Genomic DNA, 22,501 nt, shown 5'->3' with positions numbered 1-22,501 from the left:
CAGCTTCAACTCTGTGTGTATCACACCATACGTGACCACTGCGCCAAATGGTTCACCAATAAAATCTAAAAATAAAAAGAAATGTACTACTGCTTCATTAAAAAAACACTAGCCATAAAAATTAAATCAGTTCGTCTAGTTAAAAATTTCGCCGCGAAGGCGCAAACTTTGTTTCAGCGACGTATTGTGCCGCCGTGATAAACGATCTGTATCCTGCTCATTTGCCGAAAGGGTCTTTTGTATGAGATTTATCCGTTTTTAGCACAATATCATACGATAAAAAGCTGAAACGCAACCGAGGAACCAAGACTCTATCAATCAGTTAAAAACTGAAAGGCGCAAATCTTGTTGTTTTCAACCCCAGATAAGATTACATACCTACCGCAGGTCGGTCACTGAAGTGCTACTAAGCTGGAATGTCTCAGAAAAGTATGTTTCTTACCACACCCTTCAAATCAGAACACAGCAGCGCTTAACACTGCTGTTATGAGGCAGAAATAGGTGTGGCGGTTGTGCCACTGGAGTCGAACCACAGAGGGTTCTACCTTGTTTCAGCTATGTATTGTTCAGGCATGATAAATGATCTGTATCCTGTTCATTTTCCGAAAGGGTCTTTTGTGCGAGATTTATCCGTTTTTAGTACAATTTGATACAATGACGTATAAAAAGCCGAAACGCAATGGGAGCCAAAACTGTCGGATTCTCTCGAAAATTGGCAATGAATACAGTTATTGTTAGAAAAAGTGGAAAAAGAATGGTAAGGAAAATCGAGTAGGAATCCGTGGCGTTTCATCGTATTTAAATATAGAATAAAGAATATTTTGTACGGAAAAGTCGCATGTTATTCCTTAGGGATAGTGCATATTTGATCGACTTTAGGTAAGACTTACGTTCTGCTTACAGATAGATATGTTTATATGTATATTTTTTGAAAAGAGTGATGTAGAATATAAACACTTCAAAATATATATACCTGGTATGAATAAGTTATCAAGTCGAAAATCCACATTTTCTTTGCAGCTATTTGTACTCTTTGGTGAGAGTTATTAAAACATTACAAGTTGCGTGTATGCGATAATGAATACCCGAACTATAAATAAAACAATCCTAATTTCCCCTATAAATTAAACAATCCTAATCTTATCATGATTAAATAATGTGTGTATTAGAAATTAATTATTACTTGCATAAACGGTGAAGGAAAACATCGAGAGGAAACCTGCATACCTGAGAAATAAAAAAAGCTTTCAAAGACTTAATTCGAACTTGGCCAGCATGGTGGACTATGGCCTGATCCTTCTCATTCTGAGATGAGACTCATTTCCAGCAGTGGGACAGTAATGGGTTGACGATGATGTATACGAGTATGTAGATCGACTTAACAACGCCTGGTATGCATATAATAACTAACATAATCCAGTCACACTTCAGAATGCTTCGCTCTGATATTTCCCGAGGGAGCATCGGGGACTTTTACATATATGGTTGTATATTGTATGGTGAGCAAATACCATGCACTCGAGGAATACTTTGACATCCGGAGTGTAGCTTTCAATTCTCTCTCAATTCGAAACTTGCTTTTATTTAACAGAGTATATGGTGATTATATGATAGTTGCATTGGAGAGTTCGACATCCTGTCGTCGCCCGTTATTAATAATCTATCTATCTATTGTTTTTCCCACAGATCGACAGTTTTCGATCGACTTGTGACCATTAGATAACTAATTGTGATCCATGCTATTAAGTTAGACTTAAAACTACTTCACAACAATCCGCTACGTATGTAGATGGTATATATTTTAAACCATGCAGTATGTACCACCCTCCCTTGTTTTGTTGACGATTTGATTGAAAGATTATTATTTATAAAGCGTACGTGTCGTATCATATAAAAAGTAAAATATTGAAAACTATCTGGTTGATAGCTGCAACATTTACCTACTAGTTAACTTTATAGTAGATATCAATTTTAAAATATGGCCGTTGTAAAAATTCCCTCCCATTATTCCCACGCACGCCCAAACTAAAACTTCAAAAATAACAATTAAAATTGACCCTTGGTTCCAGAAGCTGGTGGTGGGTGGCCCCAACCAGCGGAACTGGCGAGGGATCCTCATCGCTCTCCTCGTCATCGTGATGGTGCTGGCCCTGATCGTGACCTCCGTGGTGCTGCTGACACCGCCAGATGAAGGGCCCAGGGTCAAAGGCAGGCGCCTGAGGATCCAGGACCTGCTGACGGATGACCTGGTGCCTGTCAGGTGGAATGGGACGTGGATTTCTGGTAAGCGATATTTTTATACAATAATTTTCATTGAATGGAATAAAATTTTATGATAAGTTTTATTAATCTCGGAATTTAATTTTATGTATAAGTTTTATTGATGTCGGAATTTAATTTTATGTATAAGTTTTATTGACGTCGGAATTTAATTTTATGTATAATTTTTATTGATGCTGGAATTTAATTTTATGAACAACTTTTATTGATATCGGAATTTAATTTTATGAGTAAGTTTTATCGATCTCAGAATTTAATTTTACGAATAAGTTTCATTGATGTCGGAATTTAATTTTATGAACAAATTTTATTAATCTCTAAATTTTATTTTAAGAAAAAAAATCATTGATGTAAGAAAGAAAGTAATTTAATTTTATGGGTAAGTTTCATTGATATCGTGATTGAATTTTATGATCAGCCATAAATTGATGTTGGAATAAAATTTAATGAGTTGCAAATAATCATATAGGCTATAGAAAAAAAGTTATTTGAAATTCCAGGCGAACACTACACTTTATTTATATGTATATAGAACATATCAAATACACAAACGACATAGACAACTATACCCAAATAAATCTAGTACTTAACTACATTTTGTTTTTTTGGCTTGAACATATATGACATAATAGTTTCCACAGTTCTTTCACAGCATTTCCATCCATTTGCTCTTATGTCGACCTCATCTGATAAGACGAAATGATAAACCTCAAAGACGAAAGCTTCATTAATTATCTGGCAACAGTTTTAGTCTGGTATCATTCGTTTATTTTTGGCTAACATCAGTTTTGTATGTGGTTTTCTGTTTTTCAACCCGTCACTTTGTTACTAAAATTACTGAGTGAGGAAGGTTTTAGTCACGGCTATGATTTCAATGGACATTACATTTTTGTCAGCTTATTACTGTCTCCCTGACCTCCCTGGCTCTCAGAACATTTACACTTTACTTACTACTAGGCTATCATGTAATCAAAATTCATCATCATCATCATCGTCCCATGACTGTTTCACTGCTGGACACAGGTCTCCTCTCAGAATGAGAAGGATTAGACCATAGTACATAGCGCTGGCTAAGTGGTTATTAGACTTCACATAAAATTTAATTTTTTAAAATAATGAATTTCTAATATGACTTTATAACATTTTACAACATGACTTTTGAAAAATCAGAGGTGCCTGGGACTTAAATCTCGGATCCCTCGAGAGGCGGAGTTTCAACTAGGCTAGTTTCAACTAGGCTAGGCTACCATATAATCTAGAGACTGATAGAAATATTATATTATTAATTGGGCAGTAAATAACGGCGTCATTTATTACCCCGAGGAATCTGAGACTATTCAATACAAAGATTTACTGCCGCTGCCTCAAGAGTTTACGATAAACAATAAATTTCGCAGCCTTAGCACTAAGGTTTGTTAAAGCTATCGAAAGAATATATACGGTTTATTTACATCTGAAACTGAACTACAGTACTGGCCATGAACATCATCAACCCATTATTGTCCTACTGCTGGGCGCAGGTCTCCTCTCAGAATGAGGAGCATTAGGATATAGTCCACCGTGCTGGCCAAGTGCGTATTGGTAGAATTCACACACCATTAAGATTTATTTTTATAAGTCTTCTAGATATGCTGGTTTCCTCACGATGTTTTTCTTCACCGTTAAAGCAAGTGATAATTATTTTCTATCTTATCTAATAAACACATAACTTTGAAAAATCAGAGGTACGTGTCAGGGATTTGAAACTCGGACCCCTCGAGGGGCCAAGTTTTAACTACTAGGCTATCATATAATCTAGAGACTGATAGAAATTGCACGACTCATGATGCGAAGCATCAGAGAGTGCTTTACGATCGAAAAATTTTTTTCGCTTCATTTGGCGGCTATTTTTATTATTATAGCCTTGATAGTTCACGGAATCAAGATATTTTGCATACTATTGTCGAGATAATTTAATGGAGATTAATTCCATACATTTTAAAAATTGATTTACTGCAATAGAATTGGAAAAAAACACCAAAATAGGTCAAAAAATTTTCCTGTCCGTCATGTGTGAAACCTGAAAACACTGTAACTTGTGAAAAAATCCATCATTTGAGTTAATTTTTTTTTTAAATTCTAATCGACGATTGTAGGTCACTGAATGCGAATGATTAATTAATTCAGTATCGTTTAATTGCAATTAATAAAAATATGGATGGTGATATATCTATAGATATTATGTACATTTATTCCACCAGGGGCGCTTGTGCAGTACCTTCTTCCTACTACAGCTGTTTTTTCGGCAATTAATTTTGAACGACTTAAGTTTTTTTTTTATATTTCATAATTAAATGAGCATTATGAGTCGTGCACTTTTGGATTTTCCAAACTTTCTTTTATTATATTATTAATTGAGCAGTAAATAACCGAGTCATTTATTACCCCGAGGAATCTGAGACTATTCAATACAAAGATTTACTGCCGGTGCCTGAAGAGTTTACGATAAACAATAAATTTCGCAGCCTTAGCAATAAGGCTTGTTAAAGCTACCGAAAGAAAATATACGGTTTATTTACATCTGAAACTAAGCTACTGCTTCTTTGTTAGTAATTGGATAAGAAATGGACATGCATTTCACCTGGTAACTAACTCCTGGCTATGAACATCTGTAATCAATCTATAGATTTGAAATTCTACCTAATTTCGGCCACTTTTTAAACCTCGAAAATTAGTTGGAACGAATGCTGTGGTTTCCCATTTCTAAAGCCTTCTAAGTAGAGTACAGAAGTTCTTGATACTTCTTTTTTATAATGACTTAAGATAGAGGGCCTCTTTATGTAGGTTATAAGTGTAGAAAACTTTGATGACGTTCTGTCAGGAAGGATTTTTAGATATTTGATCCCTAAGGGGGTGACTATAGGCGTTGTAAGTTTATTTGAAAATTCGCCAATTTTAAAGGAAACCGTGAACAGTAGTACTTTGTTTTCTTGTTAGAAATACTTATTTCGCCGTTTTTTAACAAAAACAAACCCTAAGGGGCTAGAATACGAGGGATATAGCTTTTAAGTATGTTTTAAATTTTGTTATGATTTACGAGTTAGAAGTCGCGCCGCTAATATACAAAGACAAAGCCCAAACTGGAGGTAATATCCCCACACATGATTTATCGACGTTAGTATTAAGTCATTTATCTCGGCGGCATTAGCATAACGCTACAATGCTCGTATCACGAGAAGTCCACGGGTTATGGAATTTTGTATGATATAATGTACATTTTATGACTTCTGAGGAATGTTTCTGTATTATAGAAGAAGGAAATGAAGGTGATGGAACCCTATGTGGTGGAACCCTCGAGTCCGGTGGCACCACCGTCACAACCATTTCGATCTAATAACAGCAGTGTTCAGCTCTAGTGTGTTCTAGTTTGACGGATGTGGTAAGAAAGAGATACTTTTCTGAGGCATTCCAGCTTAGTCCTAAGGGGTAGCATCTTTGACTTGGACTAGACATCTGAGTCCATAGTTATTAAAACAACTGAAACTGAGGATGAAGTCAGGCCTATGATTCGATGCATCCGAGGTTCAAATTCTAGGCACGCGCAGGAACCCTTGATTTTCAAAGTTATATGCGTAATATAAATTATTTTTAACTTGTTTTAACGCTGAAAGAAACCATCGTGACGAAACCTATATGGTTGAGTTAAAAAAGTAAAGTATACCAACTCGCACTGGGATAGCGCGGTGGACTATGTATGTATACCTTATCCTTCTCATTCTGAGAGGAGATCCGTGTCCAGTAGTGGGACAATAATGGGTTGACGTATCGTCGTCGTATTGGTTAAATAACAGTTCTTTTTATGTATATTTCGTCTATAAACCTTTATACAAAATTATTAAGTAAGCTCTTCAGGGCGCGCAGTAAATCTCCCCATTGAATAGATTCTGAGGCTGGAGGTAATAAATGACTAAGTTGTTTACTCACTTAATAACTTATAGGAGATTTTATCCTTCGGTATTCTTGCTTTAGTACTTGTTTGTGTTGTATGTTAGTTTGTTATTTGAACGAATTGATTCGTAAGTTTATTTTATTTTCATATTATTTCTTGTTCCTGTGGGGATATAACTAAATGGTATATGGGGTTGATTGTTGGGGTTGGTTATTGATTGATGGGTGGAAAGCATCTTAACACCTGGGTTTGAGTTGGGGTTGAAATGTTTCCGACAAAATTTTGACTATACTATTTGTTCAGTATTTAGAACTGGTCGAAATACTGATTAGAAATAAAAGGAGTAAATTCAAAATTTAAAAGGTTGACGTTTCTGTCATAACACACATTGTACGGACAGTCGGTATTCGGATTTCGTCACGGGACGTATAATATAATTTATATTTATTACGGGGTCCTGGGGACCTATTTGAGAGTCGCGAGTGTATGCGCATCACGGTCGATCGGTCGCCGAAGGGAGCACCGCACCACTCTACGGTATTTATACATTTATTCACCTACATTATTGTTTCTAGCGCACAAGGGTTCCAAATTATATTTCGGATTAGAAACCAGCGACCTAAAACTCTACACTATTTTTTATTTTAATTACATAGGTGTAAAATTGATATAAAGATAACCTAAAGGCCTGGCCACATAGAGCGCATATTCTAAGGCCACGCTAGGGTGTCAGCGCTAGAAGTAAATCCTGACGCCGCTGAGTTGTATTGTACTGAGTTACTAGTAAGTGGTCACGGACACAGAGCGTGTACGCGTTTGCGCGATCTCATACGCGCGCGTTTTATTTTTCCCATACAATGACGCTTGTACGCAAATCTGTAAAAAAAATACAACGCCCGGCGACAAGAACGCCGAGCGCTGCGACAAGCGTACGCGTACGCTTTCTGTGTGACTGCTCAGTAGTAACTCCGTACAACACTAGGCGCTCGGCGCACTCGGCGCTAGAGTGCGGCGTCAGGATTTTGTTCTAGCGCTGACGCCTAGCGCGGCTCTAAAATACTCGTTCTCGAATCTCGAATATATACAAATTCCTTTAATACATATTAACGGCTATCAATTTCAGTTAATACACGAAAGACTGTTTGTCGTAGAAAACCAAATACCCATATTCTTTAAGAGAGAGAGAAATATCCATATTCTAAAGGAGTAAACCAGCAAAGGCGTTTTATCAGACATAAAAGGGTTTTCCTAATTAATAAACTCTACACCGCATCTCATTAGCACCGCAGAGAAAGTAATGGTCGAGTTTGTACGTTTTATTGTGGTGCTTACGTTTACATAACAATGAGATAGCGTTAACAATGCAATGTAATGTAATGTCAAGAAAAAAGTAGGTATAATAATAGTTAACAATAAATAAAATAAAATTTTATTTTATTTTACACTTAATGGTAAGTCATCACTGCCATCAGTGAACAACTGTAATTAAGCCAAGTGTAATTGAAGTCCTATTTTAGTCGGCTACCGATCGATTGTTACCCTCAGAGTATATGTTGAAACGCCTCATGTGGTATGTCCCTTACGCCCTTCAAATTAAATTTCAGCAGTTATAATACCACTGTTATATACAATCATACTAATAACGTTATGAAAGTTTGCATATCGTAAATATAAAATCGAATAGTCATATCCTTTAAGAAAGAGTAACAAAGGCGTTTTATTAGACATAAAACTGTTTTCCTAATTAATAAACTCCACACCGCATCTCATTAGCGCCTCAGAGAAAGTAACGGTCGAGTTTGTACGTTTTATTGTAGTGCTTACGTTTACATAACAATGAGATAGCGAACAATGCAATGTAATGTAATGGATAAGATAGTATTGTTTATGCCGAAATGTGTCAGTGAAAAATATTCATTAAATGTTATTTAGGACAAAGTATTGATACAGAAACGTAGCAAAACCACTAGTGTTCGATCGGGGAATGTACTACAACCGCACCTTATTTTTTTTCGTGGGGAAACCCGTCTTGGGTTCCTCTCAGTGGCGGGGGCAGCTGAGAGGAGATGCCGGATTTCTACCGGCTAAAACCCCATGGTGTTCCTCTGGACTTTATCGGGACCACGGGTACGCTAGTAGCGCTTTTTAACAGTCACCACAATCACACCTAGGGTGAATTAGTTCTTGCCTTCGATAGAAAGGTGTAGATGCCAACTGATTTACAAATAACATGACCATCTTAGTCCCTCGAGGTGGCAATGTATCGGCTTCAGGTTGAAGATAGAGGTAGAGATCAATACATTCATTCGAGTAGGCTGTGCATCTATCTATAAATAATGGAATTGAAGTGAACGATCAGCATAGTAGAACTGTTACTATACTTGTCTGGCACACCCAGGGTTTCAAGTTCCATCTCTGTCCAGACAAATAGGTTTTATTATATATTTTTTTTTACTTGCAGCCCCACACTAGGTTGGTGCCATAGCCAGTGGCCACACACAAAGACGAATACACAAACACCCAGACCCGGAACAGATATCTAAATGTATCATACAGGTATCTGTCTGGCCGGGAATCGAATCAGGAACCCTTTGCGCATCAGACCAGTATGGCGACCGCTCCGCCACGCAGGTCGTCTGATACCTAAACAATGACTTCAACTTTCAGTTTTGATTCTGAGTACTTATTACTCGTCTAAAAGATCCCTAATATGTCGATAGTGACGAAAAAAGCGTCATTTTCATTTAAAAAATAAATAACTATGTACAGTTATATAGAAAGTAGTTAGCGTAGCGCTGAAAACGTAATGGCCACTTTTATACATTTTATTGTTTCGTTTACATAACAATGGGATGGAGTTTTAACGGCACAATGGCTTGTAATAACAATACGATAACATTGAATATGTTAACAAAACTTATTGTTATGTGGAACCTTGAGTTGACGATCAATAAGTTGTACGTCATGTCGGTCGGTTTTGGGTTCGATTCCCGTATTAGACATCTGAATAAGGAATCCACAGTTTTTTTATACGTGCAGTTTTTAGACGTGCAGTCTACCTGATGGTAAGTGGCTATTGCCGCCTATGGACATCTGTAATCAGTCTCAGATAAGATTACTTGAGTTCGGCCAAAATGAACCGCTACCCCTGAGGACTAAGCTCGAAAGCCTCGGATAAATACTTAATACTGCTGTTATTAGGCAGAAATAGATGTGGCGTTGATATCGCTGGAATCGAGCCACAGAGGGTTCTACCACCTTTTAAAATCCACCAACTTTTAATAAAATAAAAAAAAATCTTTATATCTTTATTAGTAGTACTACTAGTAGTATGTCGCCATATAATTTTAAAAAAATCAAAATAACCTTTTGTAGTTAAGATTTTTTATTAATATTATAATACACACCACACGTCCACTCACCATATGTCTCTAGACCACGTAACATGTTACATATGAGAATAATGAGTGTTGTTCCATAATAATACGATGGTAATGAGAACGGATTGTTTAATGATGATGGATTGGACCCGTGGGTCTTATTAACACGGTTTTTGTAATGTATATTTTAACATTTTTTTATTATGAGCATGCGATCCACCTGAACGTAAGTGGCCTCTGATCCCAATCTGAGTCCCACTTCAGATCGATAACAGATGCGATGCTGCTCTTGCAAATAAGTTCGAACAATACGAATAAACATGAAGGTGGTAGAACCCTTTGTGGTTCGACTCCAGCGGCACCTCCGCCAAACCTATTTCTAACTCATAACAGCGGCGTTAAGCGCTGCTGTGTTCTGGTTTCAAGGGTGCGGGGTGGGAGACATAGTTTTTCGAGGCGTTCCAGCTTAGTCCTCGTGGGTAACGGTGCATCTGTGGTCGACCTCAGGTAGGAATATCCATAGGCGGCAGTAGCCACTTATCATCAGATGGACTGAATGCTCGTCCGCTACTCCTATAGTACAAGAAAACATGTCTTCCTGTAAACTGGAGCACACATAGGAGTTGCGATGGTGCCGCTAAAGTCGAACCACAACGGGATCTACCTTAAAAATGTAACCTTCACAAAAGTATTTTTTATTACCAGCCCAAGCTTGGACCATTACAGCGCCAAATAAAAAGGAATTCACGATTCTCATTATTCCCTGGGGACCATACAGCTTCCCGGAATAAAAAATAGACCGACGGCATTCCTAAACGTAGGTTTACTCGTGAATATTTAAAAACACGTCACAGGAACGCCCGTGCTCGCTTTTGACGTAATGGTTTCTGGAACCTGTTAAATATTACAGATGTTTTTATTGTGCGCATAACACACTCTCGCACGTAAAGGAATAAACACATTCATTCAATCCTTCGCTCATATACTCACACACTCATAAACATATACAAACGCGTTCATTCACCCAGTCACTGGCTCATACACTCACATACTCATTATTTTGCTCAATCATTCATGCAGTCACACGTTTGCTCACTCACTCACTCAATCACAAACGTATACATGCATTCATACAGACAGCCAGTAGTTCGCTCACTTACTTGTTACTTCATTATTCGCTCACTTACTGAATCACTCATGTACTCATGCACTCACACACACACTCACTCATTCGTTCACTCACTCATTCATTCATTCCATCCCTCCTTCCTCCCCTCCATTGTTGAAAGGCAAAAGTACACAAAACGGAACTGCCGCAGCCGAATTATGCGGTTCTATTTTATTTGGGTACCCAACAATATTGTAAAACAATGTACTATGTTTTGATGCAATAAATCATTTTTATTTTTTATTTTATTTTTTTTATTTTTTTAAACATTGAAGTAACAAACGAGATTGCAGTCCACCTGAAGATAGTCACTACCGCCCATGGACATCAGTAAATAACTCCATATTAGGTGTTAGGTGGTAAAACCCTTTGTGGTTCGACTCCGGCGGCACCACCGCCACACCTATTTCTACCTAATAACAGCAGTGTTAAGGGCTGCTGTGTTCTGGTCTGATGGGTGTGGTAACATACTTTTACGAGGCGTTCCAGCTTAGTCCTCAGGGGTAGCGGCGCATCTGTGGCCGACCTCAGGTAGGAATAGCTAATCCAATCTGGGGTTGATTACAGATGTCTATGGGCGGCAGTAAACACTTACGATCAGGTGGACTACAATCTGCTGTTACTCTACGTCTGCTACTCCTATATTATAAATATATAAAAAATATATATAGAACATTTTCTACCTAAACCCTACCACAGATGCATTACCACTCCTGAGACTAAGATCATCTCATGTAAGTCAGCCGTCACAAAATAGGTCATTAGTGCACATAAATATTTAAAACACGTCACACACGGTCTCACATCTCTACGTAATGGATGCTTACATATTACAAGATGCTTTTGTTGCGCATAACAATAATGTGTTTGTTTAATGATAATGATACGGCGTATAACGATAATGGGTTTGGTTAAGAAGATTATATAGGACACATGTGACACATATACCCTAATTTACTTTGTAAAGGAGTATACTACATGTATTTTGTATTATGTTCTCGTGAGTAATTTACACGTCTTAAACACATTACTGTCCCATTGCTGGATCCTTTCTTCTCTCCGATTGAGAGGGATTAGGCCATAGTTCACCGCGCTGGCCAAGTGCGAATTGGTAGATTTCAAATATATTGTCAATCTTTCTAATCTCTTAAGTGTATAGGTTTCCTCAATTTGTCCTTCGTTTTTATAAATGGTAAATGATAAATTAATTCATTTGTAATACGCCCATAACTAAGAAATAAGTGTTGTGCGTCTGGGATTCGAACCTCGGCGACCCTGTTTGAGAGGCTGAATTTTAACCATTAAGGCCCGACCAAACAAATATATGTATACATATTCCTAATCAGTTTGATAACAGTCAAAATCCGGTTTTAAAACAGTACTGTAAACGCTAAAAATGTATCCATAGTATGAGTTTTTGCGTTTTGACAAAAATGACTTTTTGTATTAGTTTACGTATTTGATCATACATTTCCAATCAGCGCCCCTAGCGCACTGTATTAGTACTAATTGGAAATGTCCCATACATTTCCAATACGGAAAACAAATACCAAAACAGTCATTTTTGTCAAAACGTAAAAACTGAAAAAAAATACGTAAGGGTACTGGACTGAAGGATGTATAATTTATATGTTATGTTATATTGTCGTTACATTACATTGCATTGTTAACGCAGTCTCATTTCACCATGTACCACCACAAGCACCACAATAAATGTATGAAAGCGTCCATTACTTTCTCTGCGGTGCTAATGAGATGCGGTGTGGAGATATTAATTAGGAAACCCTTTTATGTCTGATAAAATGCCTGTTTTGCTCTCGTAAGAATATGAATATTAGTATCTTTTACATATGGTTATTAATATATAGTTTGGATTAACATTTAAACTCGGTTTTATTAAGTATTATTGAGGTAAAAAGTATATTTTTCATATATTTCTGCTTTATATATGGACGGAAAAGTGCTGTTGGTCAGTTGGGAATATATATTTTTTTATAATATAAGAGTAGCAGACGAGCATGCAGTCCACCTGATGGTAAGTGGCTACTGCCGCCCATGGACATCTGTAGTCAACCCCAGATAGGATTGGATATTCCTACTAGAGGTCGGCCACAGATGCGCCGCTACCCCTGAGGACTAAGCTGGAACGCCTCGGAAAAGTCTGTCTCCCTTACCACACCCTTCAAAACGGAACACAGCAGCGCCTATCACTGCTGTTATTAGGTAGAAATAGGTGTGGCGGTGGTGCCGCCGGGGTCGAACCACAAAGGGTTCTACCACCTTCGAAATAAATACAAGAACATTTCAATTTATATGACCACTAGTAATTTGCAAGCTCGTTTATTATTTCAATTTCTCAATTAATGGAAGCATAGGTGATAAAATAGTTAAAAGAAACTATTTATTTTAATGTGTAATGTTTTCTTGTCGTTTCGTTACATTGCACTGTTAGGTTTCAGGTGCACTTTTGTTCCTGTAGTCCCGAGACCAGAATAGGGCTACGGTATCCCCTGCCTGTCGTAAGAGGCGACTAAAAGGGGGCCTCCGGGGTTGCGGGCTTCAAGAGTGGGAGCTCAAACCGCCCGGCCAGTGACCCCGGGAAGGACAGCGGTTTGTGTGGTCGCATATCCCTATAATCACTAGGGGGTGTGAGAACTTAAATAACTTTGCTCTCCCCAGGGCAGAGCCGATTGGGGCATCGCGTCGGCACTCTGCTTGTGTTCTGTTGGAGATCCCGGAGTTCTCCACCAAACGCCGATGACGTCCTACGGTGGGGGGTTTTAGTACAGTAAAAGTACCCGCATAACCCACATAACCCGGCGTCACTTGATGCATTATTACTGTTCGACTCCATGTATGACTTTTATCTATTCCTTTCTATGAATGAAAGATTGTATCAAGTTGGTTAAAATCTAAATCTGAACTATGTAAAAAATATTTGAATCATTTATCGTATTAATCCTAACGAAATCAACATAATACACATTAATGTACAATGGAAGTAAAAATCACTATGTGTTTTATTTCCTTCCTCCACATTTTCGTTGTTGACATTATGTTTCGTTTGTTTGAATATCTTCCCAATTTCCTTCACTTCGTGGCACTTTTAGGGTTCCGTAACCAAAGGGTGAAAATGAAACCCGATTACAAGACTCCGCTATTTGTACGTTTATCACAGGACTCTTGAACTGTGATAGCTTTAGAAATGAACACTTGAATTTTTTACAGAATGTATATTCGCGGAGATAAGTATGATGTGGATGTGGATCCTCTCCCGCGCGGGGGAGCGCAAGGCGTACGTCGGACTCCGTGGCGTTCCTCTGGACGCTCGATACCGAGTCACGAGGAGCGTTAAGCATTACATTCGCGGCCCGGCAACGTCGGCCAGCGCTGGTGTTAACTAGCCACGTCCCGAGAGGGAGGGGCCCCTCTCAGAATGTGTATTGTAGCAATCAACTATAATAATCATAAAAAAAAGTTAAAATAAAAGAGAGTCCCCATATAAGAAACCAGTATTTTTCGTAATAACTCTTGTATCATAAAATAAAGTCAGTTTAAATTTTCACAATGCATGCGTATTTGGCTGTCATGAAAACGAAATTAAAATTACTAAAAATAAAAAAAAAATGTTACGGAACCCTTGAGCGCGAGTTCGAGTCGACTTGGCTATTTGTTCCGAGTTTTCTTTCCTGTGTTTGCAGTGGCTAATGGTTTGATGTTGAAAATGATTAAAAGCATTCTTTTGGGACGCACAATAATGCAAACGTGATTGAAGCGGTCAAAATAGCGCATTTGATGAATAAATATGACTTTGGTTGAATTAATTTTGATTAGTTAGTGATAGTTGTTTTAAACTTATTTTTTTTAATTAAAGGTTCGAGGTTTGAGATTAATCTAATTTTATATAGCTTGAGCTTTTAATGGGAGTTGCGAAGGTTGAATCCCAGGCTCCACTGAGTTTCACACTTTTGTGTGTTAGAAATTAAATGACTAATAAGACAAAAATAATGACATTCAAACGACGTACAGAAACATCCACAAATCTTAATGTTAATTACTTAGGACATTCAGTCGATAACATGGACACAATAAAATTTTTAGGATTATATATACGAGTAGATAAGGAAATGAATTGGAAAACACACATTGACCACCTATGTCGATCATTAAGCAATTCATCATATGTATTACGTCAATTAAGAAAAACTGTACACCAAAATGTCATAATGACTGCATATCACGGTTACGTCGTTTCAAAGATAAAATATGGCATTATATTCTGGGGTAACTCTGCTAATAGAGAGATGGTATTGAAGGCACAAAAAAGATGCATTCGAGCTATTTGCAATCTGAAACAAACAGACTCATGTAAGCCACATTTTACAAAGTTACACATACTAACTGTGCCATGTCTATACATTGTAGAATGTGCAATATTTATAAAACGGAACCCGAAACTTTTTAGGTATCACACACGAACCCGACTAAATTATAAATTAAAAGCTGTGCCTGGCAAAACAAATATATTTAAAGAAAGTATCTTCTGCAAAGCTTCTATACTATTCAATAAAATACCTAGGGCAATACGCACCATCGGGAACATTCATGCTTTTAAAAGTGAACTATATAGCTTCCTCGTCAATAGGTGTTATTACAATATCAATGAATTCCTGAACGATAATACATTTATATTATGACATGAAATAATCAAATGAATCGTTTAAATTATTGGTATCCACTATATAGAATTATAATTATTAATAATGTTTTATTTGATGACATCTCTTTAATTATGTAATTTTAATTTTGACGATTCCTGTATGACATATATTTGACTTTCCATGTAATAATGAACAAGATACATAAATTTTGCACGCCCAATGTGGTAGAACATAAGATAATTGTTATAAATTTAAGATCCTTGTAAAATACTATGTTCTTGCAAATAAATGATTTGATTTGATTTGATTTGATTGATTTTTTTAACGGCGAAGGAAAAAATATTAAGAGACGAACGTTCTTCAAATATAAATAGTTTTCAAAAATGTATGAAGTCTACCATTACACATTTGGCCCGTGGATAAGTATATGGCCTGAAGCCTTCACACTCTGTGAAAGGACGCGTGCCCAGTAGTGGGACAGTAATGGGTTGTTGGTGTTACCACGAAAAAAAAGTAAAAAAGGATTATTATGTACACCTGTATCATTTAATGTTCTGTAATAATAAATGTAGTAAGCTATGTAGCTAGTAGTTTGTATGCCTTTTAATGAAACAATACACAACCTTATATAGATACACACAATATCCATTTGCGTTCAGAAGTACCAGGGAAACAGAAATCAAATGTGACAAGAAACAAACATGGAGGCGACAACTCAATTCAAAGCGATTGATACACACACATAACCAAGTTCCATTGAGTGATGAATATGTCTCACTGGTAGCGAGAAACAGCGAGCTAAGGCATAACAATATCTATCACGTAAACTTTACTCGTTTTATAATACAGAAAGAACGATAATGCTGCCTATCAGTTAGTAAGTGATTACTGGCGTCCATGGATATCTGTAATCAACAACGAATAAGGTTAATTCATTTCTGAGATCAGCCACATAAGCCTGTGTGACATCTTATAGGAATCCAAGGGCTAAATTAGATCGCCTGGAATAAATATGCATCCTTTAAACCGTAACACAGCAGCGCTTAACAGTGCTGCTATAAGGTAGAAGACAACGTAATAATGATTTCGTTCACGAAGTTCTCTACCACAATTAAGAATAATGATTATGAGATACTCAGGTCAGGAAGTAAGAACCACAAAGCCGCCAACTAAGCAGTGATGCCTAATGATTGAAACGCGACGTCTTAACTAGATCCATCCATCCATCCATCAGCCTTTTAAGGTCCACTGCTGGACATAGGTCTCCCCTAATTGGCGCCACTCCAACCGGTCCCGTGCCCTGTGAAGCCAGCGGTTCCACTTGATCCGAGATTTAGATAAATCCTAGGCACATCTGATTATACAAAGGTATGTGCGTATTAGAAAATAAATATCACTTGATTTAAGGAAATCATCATGAAGAAACCTGTATACTTGAGAGATATAAATAATCTCAAAGATATGTGTAACCAATCTGTACTTGGCCAGCACGGACTAGAACTAGGACCAGACTATTGCTTAACACTTTGCTTGCTGAGAAGAGATCCATGCGAGACAGTAATAGGCTGATGATGATGACTCGTTCAGCTCGCTACTCGCTGTCAATGACGCACGTGTCAATACAAACGAAACATCTCTGTCAGGAAACTGAACCATAACGCAAACAAAGAGAATGGCTGCATCAATAGTCTATGAAATATTCGGTTTTCTATTCGTGGTGTCGACTTTTGTTCAGTGTTTCTTTGTGTTGTAAGCCGTATAAGTAGTATTGTTTTTTATAATATAGGAGTAGAAGATGAGCATGCAGTCCACCTGATGGTAAGTAGTTAGTGCCGCCTATGGACATCCGTAATACCAGATAGGATCAAATATTCCTACCTGAGGTCAGACACAAATGCGTCACCCCTGAGGACTAAGCTGGAACGCCTCGGTAAAGTATATCTCCCTTACCACACCCTTCAAACTAGAACACAGAGGCGCTTAACACTGCTGTCATGAGGCAGAATGGTTGAATCAATAGGCTATGAAATATTCTGTTTTCTATTCTCGTGACGTCGACTTTTGTTCAGTGTTTCTTTGTTTAGTAAGCTCTACTAGCTAGTGATTTTGTTTGTATGTTTCGTGTTTGTTGTTTGAATATTTTCAGCTTTATTAACGCTCGAAGCTGCTGGCAACGCGCCGTAGTGAAATGTAAGATAACCACAGAAGATGGCTGTCGGTTCAATTTTGATTCTAATATTTCCTGTAAAACTTTTACTTATATTACTCAGAATTGGTTACAGATGTCCATAGGCGGTACTGAGCACTAACCAACAGGTGGACTGTTGTTCAATCTTGTGAAAAAGTACTGCTTTAGAAAAGATTTCTTAAGACGGCACCACCGCGACCGCCATATCTGTTCGTACTTAGTAACAAGGAGATATAATAATCCGAGGCATTCCAACTTAGCCCTCAGGTAGCAACGCATCAGTGGCCGACATTAGGACTCTTATCTTACCTTGGTTTCATTATAGATGTCCATTATAATCCGTGCCAAACTGCTAGTCCGTTTTGAAGTCGTTGCGAGCAGGTGTATTCATACAATTTGCTATGGCAGCGCGACTCTCTATATTCAGAGCGGACTAGCAGAATGGCGCGGACTATACAAGAATACGCGTATTATCAAGTGGACTGCATGCTCGTTTCTTTAAAACACTTCTAAGAACCTATATATGTGGGAGCCAGAAATAGAAATACATTCCCAATTCCGGCCAAAGGCCGTGTGGGGACGGCGATAGAATCTCCACGATACAGAAACATAAGTGCCGTTTGGTGTTACAGAGAACATGCCGGCGATAGTAATCGTCAACTACAGGAAATTGACGGAAAGTGAAGGAAAACATTGTTCTACAAATTGTTCTACAATTTTGTTGCGGCATTTTAGTGCACATTTTATAATTACGATTTTTTTACAAAACACGAATACTGCTTTTACCGAGTTTTGGAAAAAACGATAGACCTGATTTTTCACAACATCGTTACCAAGAAGTTAGTAAATTAGTAGTTATGGTTTGAAGGGTGTGGTGACGGGGCCATACTTTTCTGAGACACTCCAGCTTAGTCCACAGGGGTAGCTATAATCTATGGTCGACCTCAGGTAAGACTCTTACCTTATCTTTTCAGGGCTTGATTACAAAAGCCCTTGTACATGGTCGATAGTATACTTACCATTAAGTGTATTTCACGCTCGCTTGCTTTCTTAAAACATGTCAAAAAACATTTATATGTTGGAGCCAGAAATAGAAATACATTTCCAATTCCGGCCAAAGGTCGTGTGGGGACGGCGATAGAATCTCCACGATACAGAAACATAAGTGCCGTTTGGTGTTACAGAGAACATGCCGGCGATAGTAATCGTCAACTACAGGAAATTGTTCTACAATCTTATCAAGAACGGCATTTTAGTGCACATTTTAATGTTACAATTTTTATCTTAACGCGAATACTTCTTTTAGGGAGTAAAGAATACTAGTTGTTTTTTTTATAATATCGACATATAAAATCGATACCATGAAGTTATCTAGTAACTGCAGTGTTAGCGCGGCTATGTTCTGGTTTGAAGGATCTGGTAAACATTCTTTTCTAAGGCATTCCAGCTTAGTCCTCAGGGGTAGCGGCGCATCTATGGCCGAACTCGCGTAGGAATCTTATTTTGTCCGGGGTTGATTACAGATCTCCATGAGCGGCATTACCCACTTGCAGGCGAACTGCATGGTTGTCCGTTACACCTATATTATAAAAAAAATATTTGACCGGTTGATACAGATGCCGTGATATATGAAGTGACTCTAATAAACACACATAACGTATGAACCGTACACCTGCATATGCGACTGTACACGGGAAGGTGGTAGAACCCTTTGTGGTTCGACTCCGGCGGCACCACCGCCACACCTATTTCTACCTAATAACAGCAGTGTTATTAGGTAGAAATAGGCGCTACTGTGTTCCGGTTTGAAGGGTGTGGTAAGGGAGACAGACTTTTCCGAGGCGTTCAACTTAGTCCTCAGGGGTAGCGGCGCATCTGTGGCCGACCTCAGGTAGGAATATTTAATTTTATCTGGGGTTGATTACAGATGTCCATGGGCGGCAGTAGCCACTTACCATTAGGTGGACTGCATGCTCGTCTGCTACTCCTATATTATAAAAAAAAACACGGTGCATGTAGGTCACCATGTCAAGAGTGTAAGTTGCAAAGGAATTAGACCGGTTTAAACAGATTCCCGTATAATATATATATTATATGAAGAGACTGTTAAGAACACATAACATACTAACCGTACACCTGCATATGCGACAGTACACGGTGCATGTAGGTCACAGTGTCAAGAGTGTAAGTTGCGAAAGGAATTATTAGAACGGTTGAAACAGATTCTCGTGTAATATATGAAGAGACTGTTAAACACACATAACGTACTAACCGTACACCTGCATATGCGACAATACACGGTGCACGTAGGTCACAGTGTCAAGAGTGTAAGTTGCAAAGATAGCATTAGACCGGTTGAAATAAATTCCACGTCATATATATGAGCAGATATTAAACAAACATAACGTACTAACCGTACACCTGCATATGCGACATTCAACTGTGCATGTAGGTCACAGTGTCAAGAGCCACATCTGCTCGTGTTTACGTAGAGACATTGGGAATTGAATAGAAAATGAGTGTCGTTTTTTTTAAATTTTGTAAAATTTTCTATTTCGGTTTAAATATTTTTGTATTAATTTGAAGTAGGAAAATAGTACGATGGTAAGTCTACCGTTCTTGTAGATCTGTACGCTAATTCAAATAGAATGGGAGTGTACATGAGTTGTTCATACTTAGTTCAATCCTACAAGATAAAGCCCTACAAAATGACAGAAGTGTTTTTAGCTATACTTTTTACCGCGTTTGGGAAAACATATCGGATATTTTTTTAGTTATACTTTTTTGCCGCGTATGGGACAACGAATAGAATATTTTTTATTCATTCTTTTTACAACGTTTGGGAAAACAGAAATACGGAAGTGATGCACATTGCTAATACATTTTTTTTCATTCTTAAGCTTTAAGTCAAAATTTTCCTACAAAAAAATCTTTTATATATAAATCTACCTAAATCAAATTTTATTTTGTGTTCATTGACAAGTTAACCTTTATTGATCGTCGGTATTTTAAACCGCCCAAGGCCACGTGGGTTGAAAGGCAAGTTTGTTTTGCTAATAATACACGGATCCCTGCGGTAACGTAAGCCTCGGACCCTTCCTTGCAAGCCGCAGGGTGACGTGTAAAACAAATAACTATATTTATTTACATTACCACTCTGCTTACGTATGAATACGTCTGTAGTATTTAAAGGGGAACTTGAAGTAGCAAACGAACATGCAGTCCTTCTGATGGTAATTGGTCACTGCCTCCCGTGGACCCCTCTTTTTCCTTCATCTATAAATTATTTTATCATTTTCTATACGTAAGTACCACACGTAAATAATAAAATAATATCTATTCTTTCAAATTAATGTCCAAATGAATTGCAATTCCAAATTAATTTACTAATATTGAAATTATTTTTTCCTAGGTTTCCTTGAACCTTGGCACCTTCGATTAAGAGGCCGAGCGTGAATCACATCACCTAGGTATTAATTTATTACAATTTGTATTTATATGGATCTAATTTAACATTGATTAAACAGTCAAAACTACTCACAACTGTTAATGAAATTTCTTCATACTGGAAACTAGTTTGAAATTTCAAAGCAGTTAAACGCCAGCGCAATTAAACTTCACACTCGGACTACGAGGAACTAATATTGGATAACTGTGATTGGTTCTCACTCGAATTGATTCACCGCCAATACTAGACCCTGTTGATAACCTTAATCATGCAACCATAATTTTTAAATGTTATTTTATTCTTTACATAGGAGACCTAATCGTTTCAAAGTTCTTTTACGTAGAGAATTATTATAAAAACGAAAACCGCCTACCTAATGTTACTCCCACGTTTTAGACGAATCCGACACCTTATATGATGAAAACTGCCATGCCGTTTGGGCTGCAGGATACGCCAAAGTATGAAACATACGTATGCTCGAAAAGTTCTCAAAGAAGTGTAAAGTCAACGAATTCATACTTGGCCAGCGCGGTGAACTATGGCCTACGCCCCTCTCAATCTGGCAGGAGACCTGTGCCCAGGTGTGGGACAATAACAGCCAACACACCAAAAATTATTAATGCCTTAAAAGTCAAAACCTATCATAACTGTTAATGAACTTTCTTCCCAGTTGCAACTAGTTTGAAATTTCGAAGCAATCAAATTTTGTTCACACTCGGACTTCGGGAACTAATATTGGATAACTGTGATTGGTTCTCACTCGAACTGATTCAACGTGAATTGAACACTATCAAAAACCTTATTTCTGGATACAGTCGATAGTACATATACTTGTGGTTTGAATACCGGTCACATACGAAGCGTGTCTGAGGTTTTAGATTCCAATCCGGTATTAAAAAGAAAAAGTATTGTAACCTGGTGTTATAAGGATGGTATATTATAATGGTAGTTTGAGAATGGTAGAAGCTTTTGTGTCTCTCCTCTGCAACCTCCACGACACCTACTTCTGCCTAATATCGGCAGTGTTAATCGTTGCTGTGTTTAGTTTTAAAGATGCTGTAAGGGAGATATATTTATTCGAAGCATTCCAGCTTAGTCCTCAGGGGTAGCAACGCAGGTGTGGCCGACCTCAGGTAGGTTTCTAATCGTATCTGGGGTTGATTACAGATATCCATGGACGTTAGTACTTTGTAGCCACTAACTATGAGGTATACTAAATGCTCATATGCTACTTCTATATTAGGAAAACCTGCATTTTAGCCCTTAAACAACACAAAAACCTTGCATAAATTCATAAAAAAGTATCAAAATTGTTACAAAAGTATTAATTATATTTAAACTACACTTGTGTAAATCATTGACAATACGATTTATGTGTACTCAAAATTAAATTTATGTTACATGACCGAATGTAGTGCAGGCAGTTAATCTTTAGGTAGCTACATATT

At 37.7% G+C, this 22,501-nt stretch overlaps 1 protein-coding gene across 1 annotated transcript in view; it reads left to right on the top strand.

The window, feature by feature from the left end:
- Window positions 1-679: 679 nt before the first annotated feature.
- The window catches only part of Dpp10 (Dipeptidyl peptidase 10), a 139,943-nt gene continuing 118,121 nt past the window's right edge, over window positions 680-22,501 (top strand). The window contains exons 1-2 of the mRNA XM_073092276.1: window positions 680-757; window positions 2,070-2,283. Coding sequence (XP_072948377.1) covers window positions 680-757; window positions 2,070-2,283 — 292 coding nt within the window. The remainder of the gene's footprint in view (window positions 758-2,069; window positions 2,284-22,501) is intronic.

Source organism: Epargyreus clarus, unplaced genomic scaffold (genome assembly GCF_041222505.1).
Source record: "Epargyreus clarus isolate Ecla_fem2 unplaced genomic scaffold, WU_Ecla_fem_2.2 ptg000035l, whole genome shotgun sequence".
NCBI lineage: Eukaryota > Metazoa > Arthropoda > Insecta > Lepidoptera > Hesperiidae > Epargyreus > Epargyreus clarus.
This window is presented reverse-complemented; position numbering and strand designations above follow the sequence as displayed.